Here is a 19,863-nt window from a genome sequence, read left to right on the forward strand (position 1 = left end):
GTACGGCACACCGTCACTCATCGGTCATCAACCATCTCTCGGTTTACATCCCGCAGTTATTTACAGGAACTTCCAAGAACTTCCAGTTCCGTACTCTACCTCCTCACCAGCCGTCCAACGGCGTGCCGAAACATCCGCTCGAACGAAAGCAAAGCCAAAACAAATCAAAAAAACAAAGCACTCGTTTCAAAAGCCGCCGCCGACGATATGTTACTCTACGGTGTGGTGGGTATTGCACCCACGATCCCTCAGAGTCCCGAGTCCTGAGTCCTGTCCTGAGTCCTGAGTCCTGTCCTGAGTCCTGAGTCCTGACGATAGTAACTGTACTCTAGAGTAGAGTGAACGAAATAACACTGTATGGGCATTTTGACAGCGGCACCTCCGCCTAACGCATAACGAAGCCCGACGCCCGACGCCCGAAGCCCGAGTACCGCGCTGTGGGAACTTCTAGAAGGAAGGGAAAGGTCGGTGGACATGGTCCAGGGGCGCAATTGGCAATTTCAAAATCCCTCTAGAAGCCCTAGAAGCCCGTGAAGATTGTTCTTTCAAAACTTTCGAAACACCTGCAGTGCGGAGCTTCTAGGGTGGACGCTGGCGCCCCCCAACTACCTACATACTAGTAATGTCTCGAATTCCACTTCCTCCGAGACGCGACGGTTGGACCGACGGTGGGACCGACGGGCGTTTGGTGGAGGCATAATCCCATCCCATCCCATACCAGCCCCATCGTGGCGCGCCCTTTTTTTTTGTTTCAAAGCCTCATGGCGTTTCCCCTATGTAGAGTACGGTATCTACCTAGGATGATGATATCGACCGGTCCTCAGCTTGGGGTTGTATGACCTAAGTGAGTAGGCATACCCTGGCATTGTCGGCGGCGCCATTATGTAGCGTCGTCGCTGGTGTTCTAGCTGTTGTTCTAGCTGTTGTTCTAGAAGGCCCGACCGAAGGAAAGAAGGAACGGACGGACCCACCCACTGAGCGCACAAGCCCTGGAGAAAAGTAGCCCCGGTTTTGGTACGTTTCGCTCTGCACTGCTCGCTCGGTCGTTCTCTCGTCTGCTTGTTTTCTCGCTCGCTCGTTCGTTCGCTCGCTCGCATGTAAGCGGGCCCACATATGGGGGAAGAAGGAGGCCGAGTCTTTGCCGGCTGGCCGGCTTGAACATCGTGTTTTTGTCACTGTTTTCCCCCCCAAGCCGCCATGGTTGGGAATTCGAATTCGCTTCGTATCGAGCTTGAGGGCCGTGAACTGATCACTGTGGATGCTAGCCAACCGGCTAACTACCGCCAGGCTCCACAGTGATTGATCGTCCCACTCGTTAGGAATGTTTCCGACTCCCGAGTCCTGAATCTTGAATTGCTCCTGAATCCTGATCCTGGCGACAGTTATCTCTCTCCCGGCGATAGATACCAGTCTCTACCGTATAGCCGTGAGGATGTAGGTTTGTAGGTAGGATGTATGCACCTAGAGCGCCCTACTTCCTGGCTGGCGCCAAGTAATTAACCGGAGTGCACGTAGATACTTATGCAGAGTCGTTAGTTGGTGGTTTGGTGTGTGTGTAAGTATCGTATGTATCGTACCCACTATAGATTGCCCCGACGAGACTACGTATCAGGTACGTACGTGTGTGTGTACTTGCCAATACTTTTTCCAGTACCTATCCCCGTACTCGTACCGCAGCAGTTACTTAGTTACCGCAACACAGTCTTAAGTCTCTCCGTGTGACCCGCCCCCCCCCCCCCCCCCCCCCCCTCACAAGCGCACATCGTGCCGAAGACCGTGGCGAAGACCGTGGACCATCTCCTTCTGCGACCCCTGAATCCGCCGGCAGGCAGGCAGGCAGGGGCCGCAGTCAGCAGGCTTAAGTGCCTCCGCACCACCGCCGTGCGCAGCAAGCAACAAGCAAGCACACTTCAAAAACCGGTAGCGGTATGTAGCGAACGAGCAGGCGGTGAGTGATGCGTGCATATAAATACCGTGCCAGAGCTTTCGAAATCACATTATCTAGCGCAGCCTGTGGCCTGCAGTCTGCGGCCTGCGGGGGAGAGGGGTAATATACGGGATATTTACTGAGTATCCAGGTGCGCAGGTGGGCGTACTGCCAGTCAGCTGCAGAACCTGGGTTGGAACTTTGAACTATGTATGAATGTCCCGACTTTCCGCGAGATTCGAGAATCCTGCTTCGTGCAGTGCAGTGCGGTGCGGTGCGGTGCAATGCAGACGTGGACCGTTGGGCCGGGCGGAGGCTTTTTTTCCTTCTTTTCTTCTGGGAGCAATTTCGAAAGCAAGTTCTCACATCATATCGGTCCCAGGGCTCTCTCTCTCTCTCCTACCCCACTTCCGCAGTGGCCGGGTTCGCGGAGGATCTCGTGTTTCCTCCCTTCCATCCATCCGCAAGTTTCATCCAGCGAGCGAGCGGACGGGAAGCGGAAGCGGTAGGCCCATCTGCCTGTTTGAACTTTGACCTTTGTTGACCGGTCCGTCTGGTCTATACGCCGCGACCCCCGCCTTTCCGGGTGCGCCGCGGCGTGCTTCTATGCCTGGCGAACCACCTCCTTCCGCTTCCTCATCGGATCACCACATCGCGAGGGGCATCAGGATCAGGCGGCGAGGTGAGGCGAGTTGAGTGGGAGGAAATGGTCAGAATAACGTGTCACATACATCCATCCGAAAGAAAGAACGAAAGAAAGCAAGCAAAAAAACTGCAATTCAATATCTAGATTTATATTAGCCTACCTCATCGCTGCAGGAGTCGTGCAGATACCGCACATACACTGCACACAACATTAACGTTCAACGGGCCTGCATGTGTGCGATCCCGGAATCCAATCCACCCATCCATCCATCCATCCATGCACAGCCTGAGCGGAACTTTGGTATGTACTGTACAGGCTGGCTGGCTCCACACCGCCCCCTCGCGGTGGATGGATGGAGATATGTACTTTGCAAGTACATACTTCATAAGTATGCAATATAGAGGTATTATACTGCGCAGGTAGTAGAGCGCTCTGTTATCACGATATCAGCCGAGATTGCCCGAAAAGGTACCTACTCGCAATCCGATGCAAGTCTATGCAAGGTACCATGGGGTATCTAAGGAACTATCGCTGGGTCACAAAAATTATATAGACTATAATTTTCCGTGAGTGAATGTTGTGCGCCGTCAGCTCCTGCTGCTGCTGCTGCTGCTGCCGCTGCTGCTGCTACTGCGGCCTCGAGGCATGCCATGCACTGAGTGATCGAGTGACCGCCAGTGGTTAGCTACGTAAACAACCAACCAACTGGCAACTGATGATGTCCATTCCTCAGATCGTCGGCGTTACTCAGGGTCCGCTAGACTAGGCATTTAGCGCTAAAGTGTCGACACGAGCGGTACTTCCCGTGGCGCGCTCCTGAACGGGCGGAAAAAGACCTTCGAACGAGGCGGAACTGGCCTGGAGCTCGGCTGATTACCCGGATCGATCGCTACATACGAGTCTACGAGTTGCGACTACTAATCCCTATTCGGTGTTTCAGTACTATCCTCCGACGAGTGGGGCGGGGCTACGCGCAGTGTATCCCGAGGTACATGCTCCTCAGGTGATGGGGAGGTACCTGTAGATTTTGTGTATCATAGGGTTCAAACCTGCCGACTCTACCGTATTGTACATACGTACTGGACCCTAATCATACAGCTGAAACATAACGCCGTTAGTTACGGGTTGCTCGTACATACACTTCCAACACTTTTTTGAGCGGTGTGGAGTCCTCCCAGTCCTCTCTCCCTTCCTCACCTCCGACGATTGCAGACCATCCAACAATTCTTCGGTGTGGAGTCTCTCCCTCCGGTCCGCCGATTACGAACGACCGGTTCGAAGCTGAGTGTGCTCTAGGTATTGGTGTGGGGTCCCCATGTTTTTTCTGAAAGTTTCGCTTGATATGGACGTTGCAAGTGGTGGGTGTACAAAGTATGTATCAGGTCCCACCACTGGCGCCGCGGAAATGGATGGGGGTTTGCCGTGTACAGTACTTACATATGGGCGGGTAAACTAACTATCAACGATCCCATGATGTCAACAGTCAGCGAGAGCCGCCGCGCCTTCCTTCTGCATTCGCGGCTGCAATTTCGGCGAAAATCCAGGCGGAACCTCCGTCTTTGGGTGTGGCGGAACTTGCCTTTGTGTTTCGCGGGTCGCTTCGCACGCTTACGGTCGGGTATAGTTACATAATGTAGGTGGTATATACTGTGAGTCTGTGATGAACGCAGCTTGCCAGCCAACCAACACATCTCGGAGTTGAAGTCTGAGGCGAGGCGAGTCCGTCTCTGAAGAATCCACTGGTTTCGTTGGTTCGCTCGGGGGAAGGGGTAGAGGGGAAGGGGTAGAGGGGAGGGCACTTTACCGCGTTCGGACGAACCGACTCACACTGGGAGAGGTCCTACTGTCTCAGACTCGGAGAGCGAGTCAGATTTGAACGAATTCCCCGGCTGACTTGGTGAGCGATCTGGGAGGGGGGGATCTGGATATGGAACCGCTACAGAGGAGGATTAGGAACAATTCTATGCTCCGGCGTGCCCAATTTCCAAACGGGGGCGGCGAGTTTTCTCGAATTGGCGACACCTGCGCTCTTTGAGGTCGGAAAGTGGGGTGGGTCTACCAGTATTAGGTTGTGGTTACGTAGGTGGGTAGTTCGCGAATGCAGGGCCTCGGTGATTCATGCTTAAGTCGCGGGTCTGACGGGGGTAATTACGGTATGCTAGGTACCTACAAAAGCTACTGGGACGAGGCGCGTAACGACTTTCGGAGGGTCAGTTTGTAGTGTACCTAGAAGAAGGACTCTCGGAGGGTCAGTGTAGAGTAGATACATAGAAGGTTCAAGGACGAAGCCCGTGGTTTCTAGATGCTAGCTTGTAAGGCGAGGCGACTCTGCAACGCGGCATGGAGGCCAGTACGATGCAAGGATCAGCTCGCGTGCTTGCTTGGATGTTGCTTGATTCGCCCTGTCGGCGCCCCCTTCCCAAAAGTCACGAGGGGGTTCCAAGTGTGCTCGAATTGAGTGATGGGGGAAGCTTGGCTGTCGGCCTTCGGTGAGCGGAAACCGGGCCCTGTCGTGTCGGCCAGGTAACCCCAAGTCAACCCACACACCTTTGTAGCTACTTTCATGCCTGCTCTGCATGCGGCTTCGGATCTGCACCTTTCGGAGCGACGGAGAGACAGGATCCACACCACATTCTTCCATGATACTAGCATGAAGTATATTTCCAACTGCTGACATGTGAGACGGAGCTAACCACCACCACGGCCAAGGAATCAGCCAAGACAGCACGGGGCTGAGAAGCCGGCTCCGAGCAGTGGAGTCCGCACAGAGTTTACGGGTATGTACCGGCATCACACATACCGGTATGATATAGGTATCGGTGGGACTGCGGAATTGCTGCGAGAATACGATTTCACGGAGAAGATTGCCTACCTTGTGGGCTGTTTGAGGCTTTTTGAGGGGATTCCGAAGCCCTTTCGAGCACCGATAGCCGTGGCAATAGTGCTCGGTGCAGTTCGTATCGTTGCATACATACATTATACATATCTACTTCACATGTACATCAGGGATACATTCCGCCCCACCGGCGAGTTGAGCCTTCCCCTCCCCCACCGAACTGCGGTTTCAACTCTCAACGTTCCGGAAGCCCTCGATTGTTAATAGCTCATGCAAGCAAGCGCACACATCCGATTCCATCTCCGAGCGAATATCGCACTGTTTGTTCGGGAGCAACCCGTGGCAGATGTACTATACGGGCTCCACTCCCATGATGTGCACGATCGGACCCTGCCGGGAAACAGTCGTGCGTGCTTCCTTCTCGTGATCTATCCTAAAACATGCTTGACTCTATAACACCTATAGTACCTGCTGCTATCCCGTCCTTCGTACGGAGCGATTTCGATCACACTTGGCATGGCCGGCCTTTTGTCCACCACCACCGCCAACACCGCCACCACTGCAAAACTTCACCCGATCCCGTCAGCGCATCAATTGATGGAGGCATAATAAGCGATCGAGAATCCACCATGACCCGCGTCCGGGGAATGTTTCTTTTTCTCGATACGAGTGGAAATCGAATCGGTTGGTATACATATTCGCGGTGGCGATGCGCGATAGGTCTTCTGCCGCCGAAACTTACGATCGAGGGGGAAAACAAGGTGAAAGTACTCTACCCCACAGGATGATCAAGGAACAGAGCAACGTCACGCTACAATATGGTCGGTAGCGTCGCTGGGCAAATCACTAAGCATCTCCGTGGTTGTCAACCATCTTTCTGCCTCCGCTTAGCTATGTGAGGTATCACCGCTTACATACAAGCGGGTATCTCCGTTCGATACCCGCGCTTTGAAATGCGGCGAGTGCAACATCGTCGACGAAGCCGACCGCCAACCGTACACCTACCGCCAGGCAACGTGCTCTCTTCCGTGGAGGTTTTTCTGATGATGCTTCTATCGTGGGGAACCTTCGAGAACGCACAGACATAGACTACTCTACCAAGGCACTTAGTTGATTCCACCGCCGCGCGCCTTACAAATCGTCGTCTTGTTAACTCCGCGTGCTTGGAAAAAAAATTTGGCTATCGACGACGTAAGTGATCGCGCATAGCTCGATATATATAAACTCAATTCCCCAACAAGATGGCGACAATTTTAAACCCATTATTGACATCATCACGAATCCCACATCCTACCCCACCATACACCTACCCCACCAAACACATATCGCGTCAATGGCTGCTCAGAACCCCACTTCCGGAAAGGCTTGGCTCATCACCGCCACCCAGGGCGGTCCCGAGGCGTTGAAGCAGGAGACCAGAGATGTTCCTAAGGTCGAGGCCAACGACGTGTTGGTGAAGATGAAGGCGGTGTCGCTCAACTACCGGGACTTGATCATCCCGCAGGGAATGTACCCGTTCGGTTAGCACATACCATCCGAACCGAGCTCCACCGAAGGATGTCCCCGCTGACTGACCACCGTACTATGCTAGCCGTTAACACTCCCGTCATCGCCACATCCGACGGTTCGGGCGAGGTTATCGCCATCGGCTCAAAGGTGACGGAGTTCAAGGTCGGCGACATGGTATCCAGCCTGTTCCACCAGGGCCACCAGTCGGGACTTCTGGACCCCCGGAGCATCAAGACCGGACTCGGCGGAGCCCTCGACGGTTGTCTGCGGGAGTACGCTCTTTTCCCCGAGACGGCGCTTGTCCGTGCGCCGAGCAACTTGAGCTTCGAGGAGGCTGCTACCCTCCCCTGTGCCGCTGTGACCGCGTGGAACGCCCTCTACGGCAACGCCCGCCCGCTGAAGGCTGGAGACTCCGTTCTCGTCCAGGGAACCGGAGGTGTCAGTATCTTCGCGTTGCAGGTAAGAGAAACCCCCGATGGGATTTTTTACGGCCCCGGGTTTTTCTGACAACTATCACGTTTAGTTCGCCAAAGCTGCCGGTGCATTCGTTATTGCCACCACATCATCCGACGCAAAGGCTGAGCGCCTGAAGGCTCTCGGCGCCGATGTTGTCATCAATTACAAGACCGACGCTAATTGGGGCGAGATCGCCCGCAAGCTGTCTCCCCGTGGAGAGGGTGTTGACATCGTCGTCGAAGTTGGTAAGTTTACTCGCTTCCATGCAGGCAGCAAGAAAAACCCCCCAGAACCAAAACCAGAAACCAGCCAACTAACGGCGTGCAGCTGGCGAGATTACCCTCCCCCAATCCTACGAGGCGGTCAAGATCGAGGGCACCATCGCGATGATCGGCTTCGTCGGCGGCGCCGGCAACGGCGGCTCCGCACTGGCACCATTGACCCGCGTGTGCACGATCCGCGGAGTGTACGTCGGCTCCAAGGCGCAGATGATCGACATGAACAGCTGCATTGAGGTCAACAAGATCCAGCCTGTGATCGACTCCGAGATCTTCGACTTTGAGCACGTCAGGGATGCGTACAAGTACATGATGGCGCAGAAGCACTTCGGTATGTGGCTGCAATTCTGGCCGAGATGAGGGGTTGGGGGGTACAGATGCTGACTGTCAATAGGCAAGGTTGTGATTAGAATCTAAGCGGCTGATGCGTCGCGACGAATGATGAATGTAATTTATATTGGAAGGAGTCATATCGTACCCTACGTACATACGTAACGAGACAGGAACGGTCATTTGCATGCTAAACAGTTGATCTCATTCAAACCAAAACACATGATCGCCACCCGCCGCCGAATCGAGATGCGGATAAGAATTGAAATTCCATGATATCATCAGTGGGACGGGGCGGGGGAGATAATCCGAAGATCACCGGTGAGCTTCTTCCGGGCATTGGAGCATCCTGAATAACCAGCCGTGACCTCGTTCAGGGCCCTGGGGGCCCCAATATAAGTTAGCGGACCCAGAGGTCAACGACTAACTCATCCCTACGATCCGGAAGAAGAAGAGAAGAAGAAGAAAAAGATCTCTTGAATTCCGCGTACCCACTCTACCGTAGAGTACTGTACATAGACCCTTTGATCTCGCATGTGCTATGAACCAGTGAATCCAGCTGGGTATGGGGATACCGGTTCCGATCCTTGACTGGCGACTCTTCGCCGCATCGAAGAATCCCTCAAACCAGGAGGAGAGGCTAGGACTCCACTATTCGCTACAGCAAACGGAGACTTCGGTGCGGGTACGCTGGGGATCTCTCTTCCCTTCACTATTTCCAGTTCCAGTCCCCTTCCCCCATAGAGTAATCGAAGCCACCCCGTAGAGAAATTGGAATAATCTATCCAGGTAGCAGGTAGCATAAAGTACAGCGCGGACCGGGCCGCTGGTCGGCGGGTGATGTCTCATGTCTCATGTCTTATGAGGCAGACAGCTCGCATCCTGCTCGTTTACTTTCTCCCGGTGACGAGACTCGAAACGTTGAAACTTCGGATAAGCTTCATGAGGACTCAGGAGGCGGTGGAGGACCGGTCTGGACTGAACTAGATCATAGGTAGGTTGGTACCTAATGTGTGTATGGATGTAGGCCGCAGTAAAGTTTCCCCGAAACTTGTTACTTCACTGCAGCTTTCCAGCCTGATGGGATGGGTAGGATGGGGTAAGACGGGTAGAACGGGTACCTAGAGTATCGAGCAAGCGAATCGTCCGACCGTGGTGACTGGGCCGGTAACGAGTGCTCACGGCGGCCCCAAGTCATGGCACCACTGCTCTGCACACACACACTCTCTCTCTCTCCTCGTCAGGAACCAACGGCAGCTGTATCTCTTCGCAGCTTCGCTAGAAGAGGTGTGACTGTGACCATCGATAGGATGGGTAGGATGGATTATCGAGCAAGCGAGTCATCAAAGTTCCAACCGACCGTCGTCCGGGGGTGTTGCAGTGTTCACGGCGGCCCCAGTTCATGGCACCACTACTCTGCACTCTCTCTTTTCTTCAGGAAGCGACGGCTACTGTATCCCTTCGCAGCTTCGCCGCTTCGCTAGAACAGCCGTGACCGTGACCACCATCCCCCTACCCCCCAAGTGCCGTCCCCTGGGCCTGGAGCCTGGGTTCATACAGGCAAAACAGTCGGTATCTCGATCTTCAAAAACTCGGTATTGGCAAAACTCATTACTAGGTATATAGCAACGTCTACTTATCCTGATCGCCGCCTGGGTTCGGGGTGACTAGTGCGGTTGCTTCCGCTTATCCGGTGCTTCAAGGGAACCGTATGCATCATACGTACCGTCCATCCACTTCGCTTCATCAGCAGCTCAGCTTACATATCGAACCGAACGGCTCGGGAACATTCTGAAACCGTTCCGCGTACACAGTACTCCAGAGTACTAAAAACTAAAAACCACGCGGTCGAAGAGACGGCAAAAAGAGAATTTGATTCAGCCGGGATTTGAACCCGGGTCGGGCGCAGAATGCTGGTGGCAAGCGCCCATGATACCCCTACACTACTGAATCCACGGTGTATGTGTCGTCAGGCCAGATATACCGCGAAGATGATCCGGCAGCGTGTTGACTGGTGTCCGTACGGGCCTGAGTTGTGGATCCGGCGCTGGAATACCGGCGATTTCGTATCCCCCTCCCCACACCCAGGCTGGGCTACGCAGGTAACTACGCGGTTGCGGGGATGTATTGGAGCCAAATAAGATTCAAGTACCGACCTCGCATCTACAGCCAGGACCCATGACCCGGGACCCGGGTAAGCCGTACATTCCAGTGTCCAGTCTAGTCCCTCCGGACCGTCTGGGCCGAATCTCGGCAGACATTCCGAGACGCAGTGTCTACGCTGACGGATTGTCGGTAACTACCTATGTGTCCTTTCCTTGCTAGGTATGTTAAGAGTTTCGAATAAACAGCGGGCAGGCGGGCGGGCTGGCGGCCACATCGACATCCCGCAGTTCCTAGATTGCTCAGGACGGGGAAGAACTCGAGCCGCGAAGGGGTGTATAGAATTAGATGGCCGGACGGACGGGCCCAAAGATGGCCGCGCGCGCGCCGCAGTCGGGACTCGGGACGCACGGCCGGGAACCCGGGTACGAGTGATGCATGGTGAGTTCGTCGTCGAGAAGCATGAATGGCACCTGGAGAGGCAGAGTGAACCCCTCCAATGGAGACCTAGCATAACGCCGAGTTTTTGTTACAGATAGGTGCGCGGAAGCCGGTTTCGTAGTTCGCCAGATCTACTATAGTCCCCCCAGCAGTGTTCTCCATCGTCCGGTCCAGGCGGCCGTCCGGACGGAACGGACGGCCAATACGCCGTCGCTTACGAGCCTGAGACGGACGGTTGCAAAAGTTTTCCGTCCGGTCCGATGTGGTACCGGACGGGGTCGGTCCCCGTCCGACAGTGGAGGACGGCCGTCCAAGTCACATGAATATGATTCGGCTGATTGATAATTTCTTAGCACCGGTGTCCTATAAACAACCGCGTCAACTCATCCCTCACCGCTCCACAAGCTGGGAAAAGTAGCAGTATTCTGACTCGGACGCGTAAGGTGCGGCGCCCGGCCCCTATCACAGCGCCCTAATCACCTAATCTCACTCGGACACCCAAGGTCCACGCCCGAAATCGGGTTCTTGTCCAAAGCTTGGCGGACGGCGGCCGACGGCCGTGCTGCGCCGTCCGTCTCATCCGTCCGCTGAAAAAACCTTGGCTGCCACGTCCTAGGTTCGGACGGACGGGAGTCATGCCGTCCGTCCTCGTCCGAGGCCCAGGATGAACGGACCGGACGATGGAGAACACTGGCCAGTCTTCGTATCATAACTTGTTTGGGTATGATGCTTCTTCGCATGGCTCTCTTTCCTATTTCAACGGTTCTAACCATCGAATAGATAGCCAATTCTCTTCGGTTCTCCTTGGTACGCCGTTTGTTTTTCGGAGTCACCATGGTGGAAGCCAAGGGGTTGCTCCATCGAGCCGACTCCTAAGCCCGGGACCGGACGTCAGACAGGATAGCCCGGAGTGTGTATATTGGACGATCTATTCTAGCTACCTAGCTCGCACGCAATCAATGTTTAAGCCACAAAAAGATACAGTCTAATCTCACGCCATGATTAAACAAACCAAACCAAAGCACAGCCCAAACTCACGAGCCTTCTCAGTTCCGGCGCCCTCTCTCCCGACGGTCGCCAGTACATACCGGCGCCTACCTTACCCGATCAGTATTCAACATAGTCCAGTCCGTCCGTCCTGAGCCTCGGGCTAGACGGGACCAAATCTTGGCAGTCCGGACCGGACTAAGTATGTCGAACACTGAATTATCCGATTGATCCCGTGATGCTCTGTGATCTGAACTGCTTTTAGGCGTAATGTAGTCAGCACCGAGAGGCAGAGGAATTTGGGAGTAGGAAGACACGCATGAAACAGGGAGATTGTCCAGGTACTTTTGTTTGTAGCTGTAACTTGTATCCTAGAGGATTGGGTGCCCGTACATGCTAATACTGGACACTGAACCTTAACTGTTCCAATGACGAAACATTGCCGGGAAATCATACTCCGGATATGCCGAGTTGTTCTTCTGTGTCATGTCTCTTGGTCAGAGCCTACGCGGTGGCATTCTCGAACTCGAAAGGCGAGAGCTGATTCCCACGATTGGCGCTGTGTTTCATTGGTGTCGTAGCGATGAGGTTCGATCGCCAAGTGTGATGTTGGACCTAAGGGAGAATAAGCGTTGAGGGAGGAGGGAGGAGGAAGGGTCCATCGGTCTAGACATTCCAAGCTTCGATCAGCGTTGATGCGCGAGTGCAGATCCATCAATGGATCACTCGGCCACGCTCTAAATACTCGAATGTCCGTGTGACGGAGTGACGGAGGAGCTGTCGGCGGGAGGAAAAGAATATGGTTAGTGTTGAGGTTCCGGCGGCGCCGTAGGTGGCCGAGTGATCGATGGTGGAGTGGTGGGAGCGGCGGCGGATAGCAGAGCCCAGATATGAGTTCGGCATCAAGAGCCTAGATGTGGACTCGGCACCAAGAGCCGAGTTTAGTCGGCATCGAAGTTTTCACTGTCTATATAACACACTATCCTTTCCATTGTATCAGTCTATTCATATTCGTATCAGCAGGTAGTAGTGCGCATCAAAATTGGTGGGCATCGCGGCGTCGGTCAAATGAGGAGGGGGGGAGGACTGAAACTAGCACCCGCAGGTTTTCTTCTTCTTTCTTGATAATCATCTATCGAATAGGTAGACGGCCAACACTTCATCTTTGCCCTCTCCTCTGTGTGTGCTCCCTTTCTCGGCACGCCTGTCGGACGAGAGCACTGCCAAGGAGTCAAGAACTGGTACATGGGCGGGGGAATAATAGTTATGTAACCATGACTATTGAGTTTGGGGTGGAGTTTTGGATTTTGCGGACGACTGTATGTAGGTACGTTAATCACTCGGATGCATCATACGTTCAAATGCCAGGTAAACAGATTTACAAGACAAGATGCAAAAGCCGGTGCTATCTACCCTATTGTTTCCCCGAAACTGAGAGGGCTGTGGCGAACTGCTGTCTATAGTAATAATCCGATTTACCGTCGCGGACTGGTTGTTAACCGTTGTTGGTCTGCAGGAACGGCGATTACACCGCTAAGCTGTTTGCGCGGATCTACTCTAGAAGACGGCCATCTAGCTAGCACAAATCATCTCAGCGTGCCATTTGAAATTACATAGTACATACCGGGCACCTCTATGCTCGTACGCGGGCTATATGATCCTCATATGATCTCCGGGTGATCTTTCATCAATCTAGTGGCGAGAACCGGACGGAAGTCCGTCGATTTGGTAGCGTAGGTATGGTTCATTGCGCCCGCAATGATCCGCCCGATCCAGGTTCATGGCCTGTTCTCTTTCTCTATATACTTCCTATGTCTTCCTGGGATACCGTATATTAAAGACTTAGGTATCTTCGGGTGGCGGGAATGTTGCGGCAACTTGCAAGGCCGAATGAGCGAGAGCTAGGATGGCCCATGGAATAACGTACCTACCGTACCCTGTATGCCATCTCGGGAGGCGACCATGAGGCGTAGCAAACGGTTTCCGGAGCTGGAACCAGAGCTTGACCTCGCGCTAGTGACCTGGCCATGTGGAGTTTACTAGTAGAGAAAGGTGGAAACATCGAATTGTCTTACTAGGATTGAACGGGGAAGCTTTCTGGGCGGAGTATCGGTTCTATGTAGGAGCAGTAGTTAATCGGTCGTGAAGTTTGAAGGGTAGTGAGGCCAGGAAGTATGAAGTTGCTGAAGCGTGAAGAACCACTACGGATGCTTGCGACAGTATTCGGCCTCCGGGATTCGCTCCGGCGTTTCGAACTCCTGATCTACGGTAGTGGGGAAACAGAAGCTCCATATCCCGATTACCATCTCCATCACCATGACACCATCTCGGCCCCCAGTGAGTGCAGTTGTTTAAAGCTAAGCTTACATCCCTCCCGTAATCTCATCCACTCCACCGCTAAAGTTGAGTACATAGAGCACCAGTTCCACGTTCCACGTTTGGCACTCGCCCCTGGTTCCCGGTCGTCGGATCTCTGTGGCCAGATTTAGATAGGTACATACTCTGAGAGTGAGACATCCTGTCGCATCAACGACATCCCTCTTCCCGGGTACATATGTACTCTCGTCGAGCACATAGTTACTGCATAGAACAAACATAATCACGTTTCGAATGATGGGTGGTGGGAATGAAGCGCCGCTGACTGTGGATCCGGGAATCAATAGCTCTGCCGAAAACACACGCGAGCCGGTAACTTAGTACTCTCTCGCCAAGGCATACGCGTAGTTATGTGCACGTCCCCCTTATCCTCCGGTGGATTGAATGGAAGGAAAAAAAATCTCGCGCACGCATTGGAGCCGCCGGCACGATCGACCTCCGAGTAGAGCTGAGCCCCCTCCACCCACTTACCGATGATTTCTAATGGCTGGGTAGGTTTCATTGAGATTATCGAACATAGGAAGTAGGTAAGCTGAAGTTGTCATTGCACGTTGAATGACGGAGTTTTTGATATGAGCCATAAAAAATTGCTCATCGTCGTGACGTGATGCCAGAATCAAAACCCCGTAATGTATATGAGTGTGTGTAGTATACTGCCCCATATTTCAAACAGTGAAAACGAAAGAAAAAAGAAGAGAAAATTCCATAGGCCATGAAAGAAATAAAAACACCCATTGCATCCAATCCAGCCCCATGCCCGTAGTGCGCCATAAAACAAGCCAAAAACCAAAAGTAAACAGATGCCAATCATAACGAGCGAGTATGTAATGCCTATAGCCATTGTGTATGATCATTTGTCATGCGATAATCCTTCGACCGCTGCTCAAGCTCGAGCTCCTCTCTCGTCGGCGTGCCAGGCGGTCTCCTGGTCATGTCCTTCTCGGTGTTTACCAGCTCCACATAGCTATTGAAAGAGAAGCGCTCATCCTTCAGCACCGCGGCGCCGGGCATCCGCGTCGTCGGCGGCGGCGGGGTGTTGACTTCCGTTAATGACTCTAGCGGAATCGTATTCGATGGTCGCCGCGGCTTCGATAACCGCCGCTGGAAACTTTGCCGCCGGAAGAGATCGCTGAGAGAGTCGCGCGTGCGGGATCGTGTCCCCTCGGCATCGCTGGTGTCGCCGCCGCCGCCGCCGCTGCGCTCCTTTTCGGAGCGTACGGCACTGCTGAGAAGGCCCGGTAGGACGCGACCGAAGAGCGTTTTTAACGACGGGAGGGAGGCAGTGGTGATACTGATGGTGGCTTCCAGTTGGCCCCAGATTGTTGGGTCAATTCCGTCCCCTAGGATATTCCGTCAATGACTTTTCTTTTATGGGGAGGCCTGGAGAGCATACAAGAGGCTTCATAAGAGCTTGTCCATTTCGGAATGTACACCATCCTGACCATGGAGCAGATGCACGCCACTCCTCCGAGACAGAACATCAACACGACGGCGCTCTTCTTCTGCCACGACATTTGCAGGCCGACCACCATCCAGATGGGCAGGGCCAGCAGTGCCACATCCGATACCACATGGATTCCCGAGGTGATGTAGTAGAATGGGCCGTAGTCGAGACATGTCGAATCCGGATGCAGTCGCAAGGAGAGGTTGAAGCCAGATGCGACGGGAGAGCATTGGAAGACGTAGGCGAAGACGCAGCTGAGGGCGAAGGCTATGTGGAAGGCAAAGTATCCGTAGATGGTGTATCGAAGTCCCGGTTTGCAGTGCGGTCCGGCTAAACGCTGTACGAAGAATATGATGGACATTTTGACGAAGAAAATTGCTATTGCGTATATGACCGCGTGAGGAATGATCAACTATCGCAAAAAAAAAACTGTCAACGAGGGTTCATCTTCGATCCCCCTCCCAGCCGAGTGGATCCTATACCTTGGTTCCTTCAACAGCTTCTTTGTATGTCACGTCCCATCCATGCTTCCCGAGTCCGCCAACATATGCTGTGCAAATGTTGTTCACGGTCAAGCCAGCGGCGAATAACTAACGGTGATGTCAACAAACAGACCCCTCTGCCCCCTGGACATAATCCGAGCGTCCAGTACCCCAGTGCCCAACGAACCGTAGCGGGTATAATCATCCAATCATCCATCCCCAACCAGCCAGACACGATCCTCCTCGTCACCAGCCTTGCTATCGCCACGACCAGAGTGATGCTCATCGATACGACGCATACGATCAAGATCTCGGATTGTCGATTTTCCGGCACGTATCCTTCAAAGAAGCTCGGTGGTATGAATCCCTTCGGGAAAGCATGCATTCCCGCCGCCTGTCCCTGTGATATGGCTATCAACGCCGCATATCCTGTCGGTGCCGTCCATGTCGATGTTGTCGTTGATGTTGTCGACGTCGGCGAGGCCATCGTGGGGGCCGTCGTAGTGACTGAATATCGAATTCGTAGGGTAGTAACCAGCCGTTATATGTACCTAATATCCAAGTAGATGGAAACGGGGGAGGAGATGGGCGGGTGTGGGGTGGGCCGCCTTTATTGAAGGCCGGCAAGCGGGGAACCGTTAATCATTCACACCTCTCCCGCAAGGATATGAGAAACTTGGGAGCTTATGTATCAGCGCCAGAACCTGTCCCCCCCCCCATTTCCCCGTAACTACTCTACTCTTGCGCTTCACGCCGCCAAGTCCATGCAATTCCAGTCCGTTGATTATTCTTCCCCGGATTCCAGCTGCTCGCACCTCGTACAACCCAGCTCGAGCCGACCTGCTTGCTTCCGTAAGACCAGATGGAACCTAGCCCCGATCCATCACTTTTTTCTTTCTTTTTTTCTTTCTCTGGGGGGTGGGAGGGGGCAGTGTACGCGTTCGCTTCTCGTCGGGCGTCTATATATCCAATGCATATCGCAGCGAGCCAAGCACGATAAGGCCTCGGCTGAGGTAGGCCCCCCAGGCCTACATAGGAGGGTGGTTACGGAGATCTGAGAGCGATATCACCACGACATATAGGTAGCTCACTCACCTGCATTGTCGATCGCTGTTGATGGGACCGAAGACGTGGAGAAGGAGGTGCGGATTTGCAATCTTTCCCTACGTACGAGGTATGTACGTACTCTACTATATCGTGTCAACTCTCGTTTCAGAGATCAACGAAGTTGTACTATAGTTACCAAAGCCCCCCGCACGGTCCAGCAGCACCAGCACCAGCACTCGGCGCGAACATTCGGGGGAATTCATCTCGCTCCAGAAATCACGTATGATCCACCAGGCGTCCAGACCGTTCTCCTTCTCACGATATCCCACCGACATCTCCGAACTACGGCGCCAACAATCTCGAAATGAACCGAGACGTCGCTTGGGAGCGCCAAGGTCGACTATTAATCCTCCATCAACGCGGACGTCGAGTATTTGGTTACCGCAAACGCATGTATGTCTGAGACTTTAGTGTCAGTCATGATGGGTAAATACCATAGGGCTTGGCTACGTTGCCTGTTCGCGACTAGAGTCAGCACGTAGTTACCGGTACTCTAGTTGGCTGGGATGACAGGTGGCCCCACATCGGTTGGTGTTTGACGGCCGACCTACCGCAGATTCCAGTTCATCCTGTGGTCCATCAAAGTGGAACACAGTTGGTTGGTTAGTTACCATCTCATAGGAAGCAAGGCTTCATGCAACTTCGCCAGAGAGGATGGTTACTCGCCCACCCAGCAAGTCGAGCAACCTACCGTAGTTACATATCTCCCACGTTGACTGCGGGTTTACCGCCCGCTGCTGCTGCTTCAGCTGACGGAAAGGGGCCATCGCGGTGCGGCAGATGGGGTATAGCAGTTACTGGGTGCACTGCCGTTCGACCGCATGTTCAAAGCGACGGAGTGAACACCCACAGTGAGCCGAGAACATGGAGCACATATTTGAGCTGAATGTCGGAGTGCACACCGCCTTCGGGATCTGTCTAGACAGTCAGGCAGAACCACTGGGGGTTGGGAAACTCGAGAAACTCCTGTCCGGCATCCACCAGTTTCGTCCATCTAGGTACTTTTTACTGTCGGGTTAGCCTATGTAGTGAGGCGTCGCCTAAACCACGGTACTAGTAAAGAGCTAAAGTGCTAGCTACCGTCCCGAGGTGGGGGGAGAACTAAATCCATACATACAGCTCTGGACATCTTCTCACTAGATATACCCATAGTACTCTGCCTAGGCTCTATAGTAATCAGAGTAGGTATGTAGAGTGGATTTCCATAACCACAAGCGTGGGCTCTAGGAAGGTAACTATTAGTATTATTTAGCATCCCAAGCAAATGCCTCTTCTCGAATCGACATCTGTCGCTTACCACAGCAGAAGACCCAGCCGTGCTTCACGGAACAGTCCTACTTGACCCTCCCCTCTAGCCGTCGGGGGAGGTGGAGACTCTGATTCTCCCGTCCCATGGGATGCCTTTTTAATCATCCGGCACACTTATACATATGGTACCTAAGCGGCCGCATAGTCTTCCATTCCTCAGCTTCCAGTGGGCTCACTTTTCGACCAGACTCCCAGACCCCATGTTCGAGCGACACTTCGGTTAGACAAGAACAGATATCTCAGCCAAGCCGCCGGGTTCTCGGAGTTCGGTAGATATCGTCCATGCAGGAGGCGAATCCTTGCGACATGCGACTGCAACTTGAGATGAGTTTCGGAGGGAGGTGTGTGGAAGCAGAGGTGGAGGCGGAAGTAGAGGTGGAGGTGGAGGACCGACGGGCGGAGCTGGTTACTGTTTCTGGCAATGGTGGTGAGTTTGCTCGACGGGGCGGTGCCGATAATGTTGATTCATCATTCCCGTGAAGCCGAGATCGATTCCTGGCAATGAAGAGAAGTGCACAAGGTACGTATAACGGTATCACAGGTGTCTTCAGGCTTCTGCACATTAGCAGTCGGGCTCCTCTCGCACGTGGACTACGCATGGCAACCGCCTGTCGTCCTCCTAGCGACTGCACGTCCATGTCCGCCATGCCATGCACTCTCACCCTCCCCTTCTTCGGCCGCCCAGCTCGCTAAACAACGGTCAACCAAGCCCCCGACCGCCGAACTCCCCTCTTCCTTCCCCGCAAAACCAACCGCACTGCAGTGCCTAAACAAAATAGGTAACAGACTCCAGAGTGCCAAATCTTCCAAATGAAACTCTCGACTTCGGGCTGTATGTAAGCTCGGTGATCCCGACACTTTACTGGATGACTTCACAATCTACCGCACTCCATGGCCCCCAAAACGGTACCTAGCATAGGTAGGCTTGGCCTTGGCGGCCGGTAAATTGTGAAGATATCTTCTCCCGAGTCCCCTACTCTGATAGTTACAGGCAAACGGCCAAACGGCCAAGCAAACTGTCGAATTGCCAAACTACCCAGGCAACCAGTCTTTGGTGTTGGCGATGACGACCTCGAAGGAAGGCCGGTCGACTGCGCGTTATATGTCAGTATATTATCTCTATGTTACCCATCAACCATGTGGACATGTTCCCCAGGGTATCACGAGCTCGGTTGATATCTGTAAGAAGAAGGCAGGCATTGGAGATACCGAGGCATCGGGTGAAAGAAGAAAAAAACTTATTTCTTTAATGCAATTACTTCGGGATACATCGAGGAAGTACCATACACTGTTTATATGTTTGATCGTAACGATAGGTGTGTACAGTGCGGCGCCGTGATGCCAAGCGATAATAGGACAGTCGTCAGGTATTCACATATTCGCACTCGTGTTGCGCAGTGTCAAGCTCGATGTAATTTGGACTCATTCTTTCCGTTGTTATTGCGTAGGTGGTTATTCAGTCATGGCGATGGCGGGGGCACTAGCCACCCATCAGCCTTCTTGTATGTCCTGTCGCTCGAGGCCTTCAGACTTTTTCAATATCTATTCATTCATACTTTCTATGGGCCCTGTCCAGCGCTATCAAAACAGTATCTTCCCATACAATCACCCATCGCTCCCCGCATTACCAACC

At 53.4% G+C, this 19,863-nt stretch overlaps 2 protein-coding genes and 1 non-coding gene across 3 annotated transcripts; 1 reads left to right on the plus strand and 2 right to left on the minus strand.

The window, feature by feature from the left end:
- The first annotated feature begins 6,619 nt into the window (after nt 1–6,619).
- BZA05DRAFT_255097 (putative zinc-containing alcohol dehydrogenase) lies at nt 6,620–8,174 on the plus strand. The gene is made up of 5 exons (XM_051480078.1): nt 6,620–6,929; nt 7,001–7,377; nt 7,442–7,619; nt 7,702–7,983; nt 8,047–8,174. Exons 1-5 carry the CDS (start codon nt 6,743–6,745, stop codon nt 8,067–8,069), a joined length of 1,047 nt encoding a protein of 348 aa, XP_051341432.1. The 5' UTR covers nt 6,620–6,742; the 3' UTR covers nt 8,070–8,174.
- Nucleotides 8,175–9,855: 1,681 nt separating this feature from the next.
- Nucleotides 9,856–9,935, minus strand: BZA05DRAFT_t117. Its single transcript has one exon. It is a non-coding gene; the product is annotated as a tRNA-Gly (tRNA).
- A 4,543-nt stretch (nt 9,936–14,478) lies between these two features.
- BZA05DRAFT_393217 (uncharacterized protein) lies at nt 14,479–16,523 on the minus strand. Its single transcript, XM_051483195.1, has 4 exons — nt 16,003–16,523; nt 15,816–15,923; nt 15,283–15,745; nt 14,479–15,229 (listed from the first exon to the last, which is right to left on the minus strand). Exons 1-4 carry the CDS (start codon nt 16,300–16,302, stop codon nt 14,721–14,723), a joined length of 1,380 nt encoding a protein of 459 aa, XP_051341433.1. The 5' UTR covers nt 16,303–16,523; the 3' UTR covers nt 14,479–14,720.
- Between the last annotated feature and the right edge of the window lie 3,340 nt (nt 16,524–19,863).

The sequence above is a fragment of the Tricharina praecox genome, assembly GCF_024521635.1.
Source record: "Tricharina praecox strain CBS 144465 chromosome Unknown BZA05scaffold_7, whole genome shotgun sequence".
NCBI classification, from domain to species: domain Eukaryota; kingdom Fungi; phylum Ascomycota; class Pezizomycetes; order Pezizales; family Pyronemataceae; genus Tricharina; species Tricharina praecox.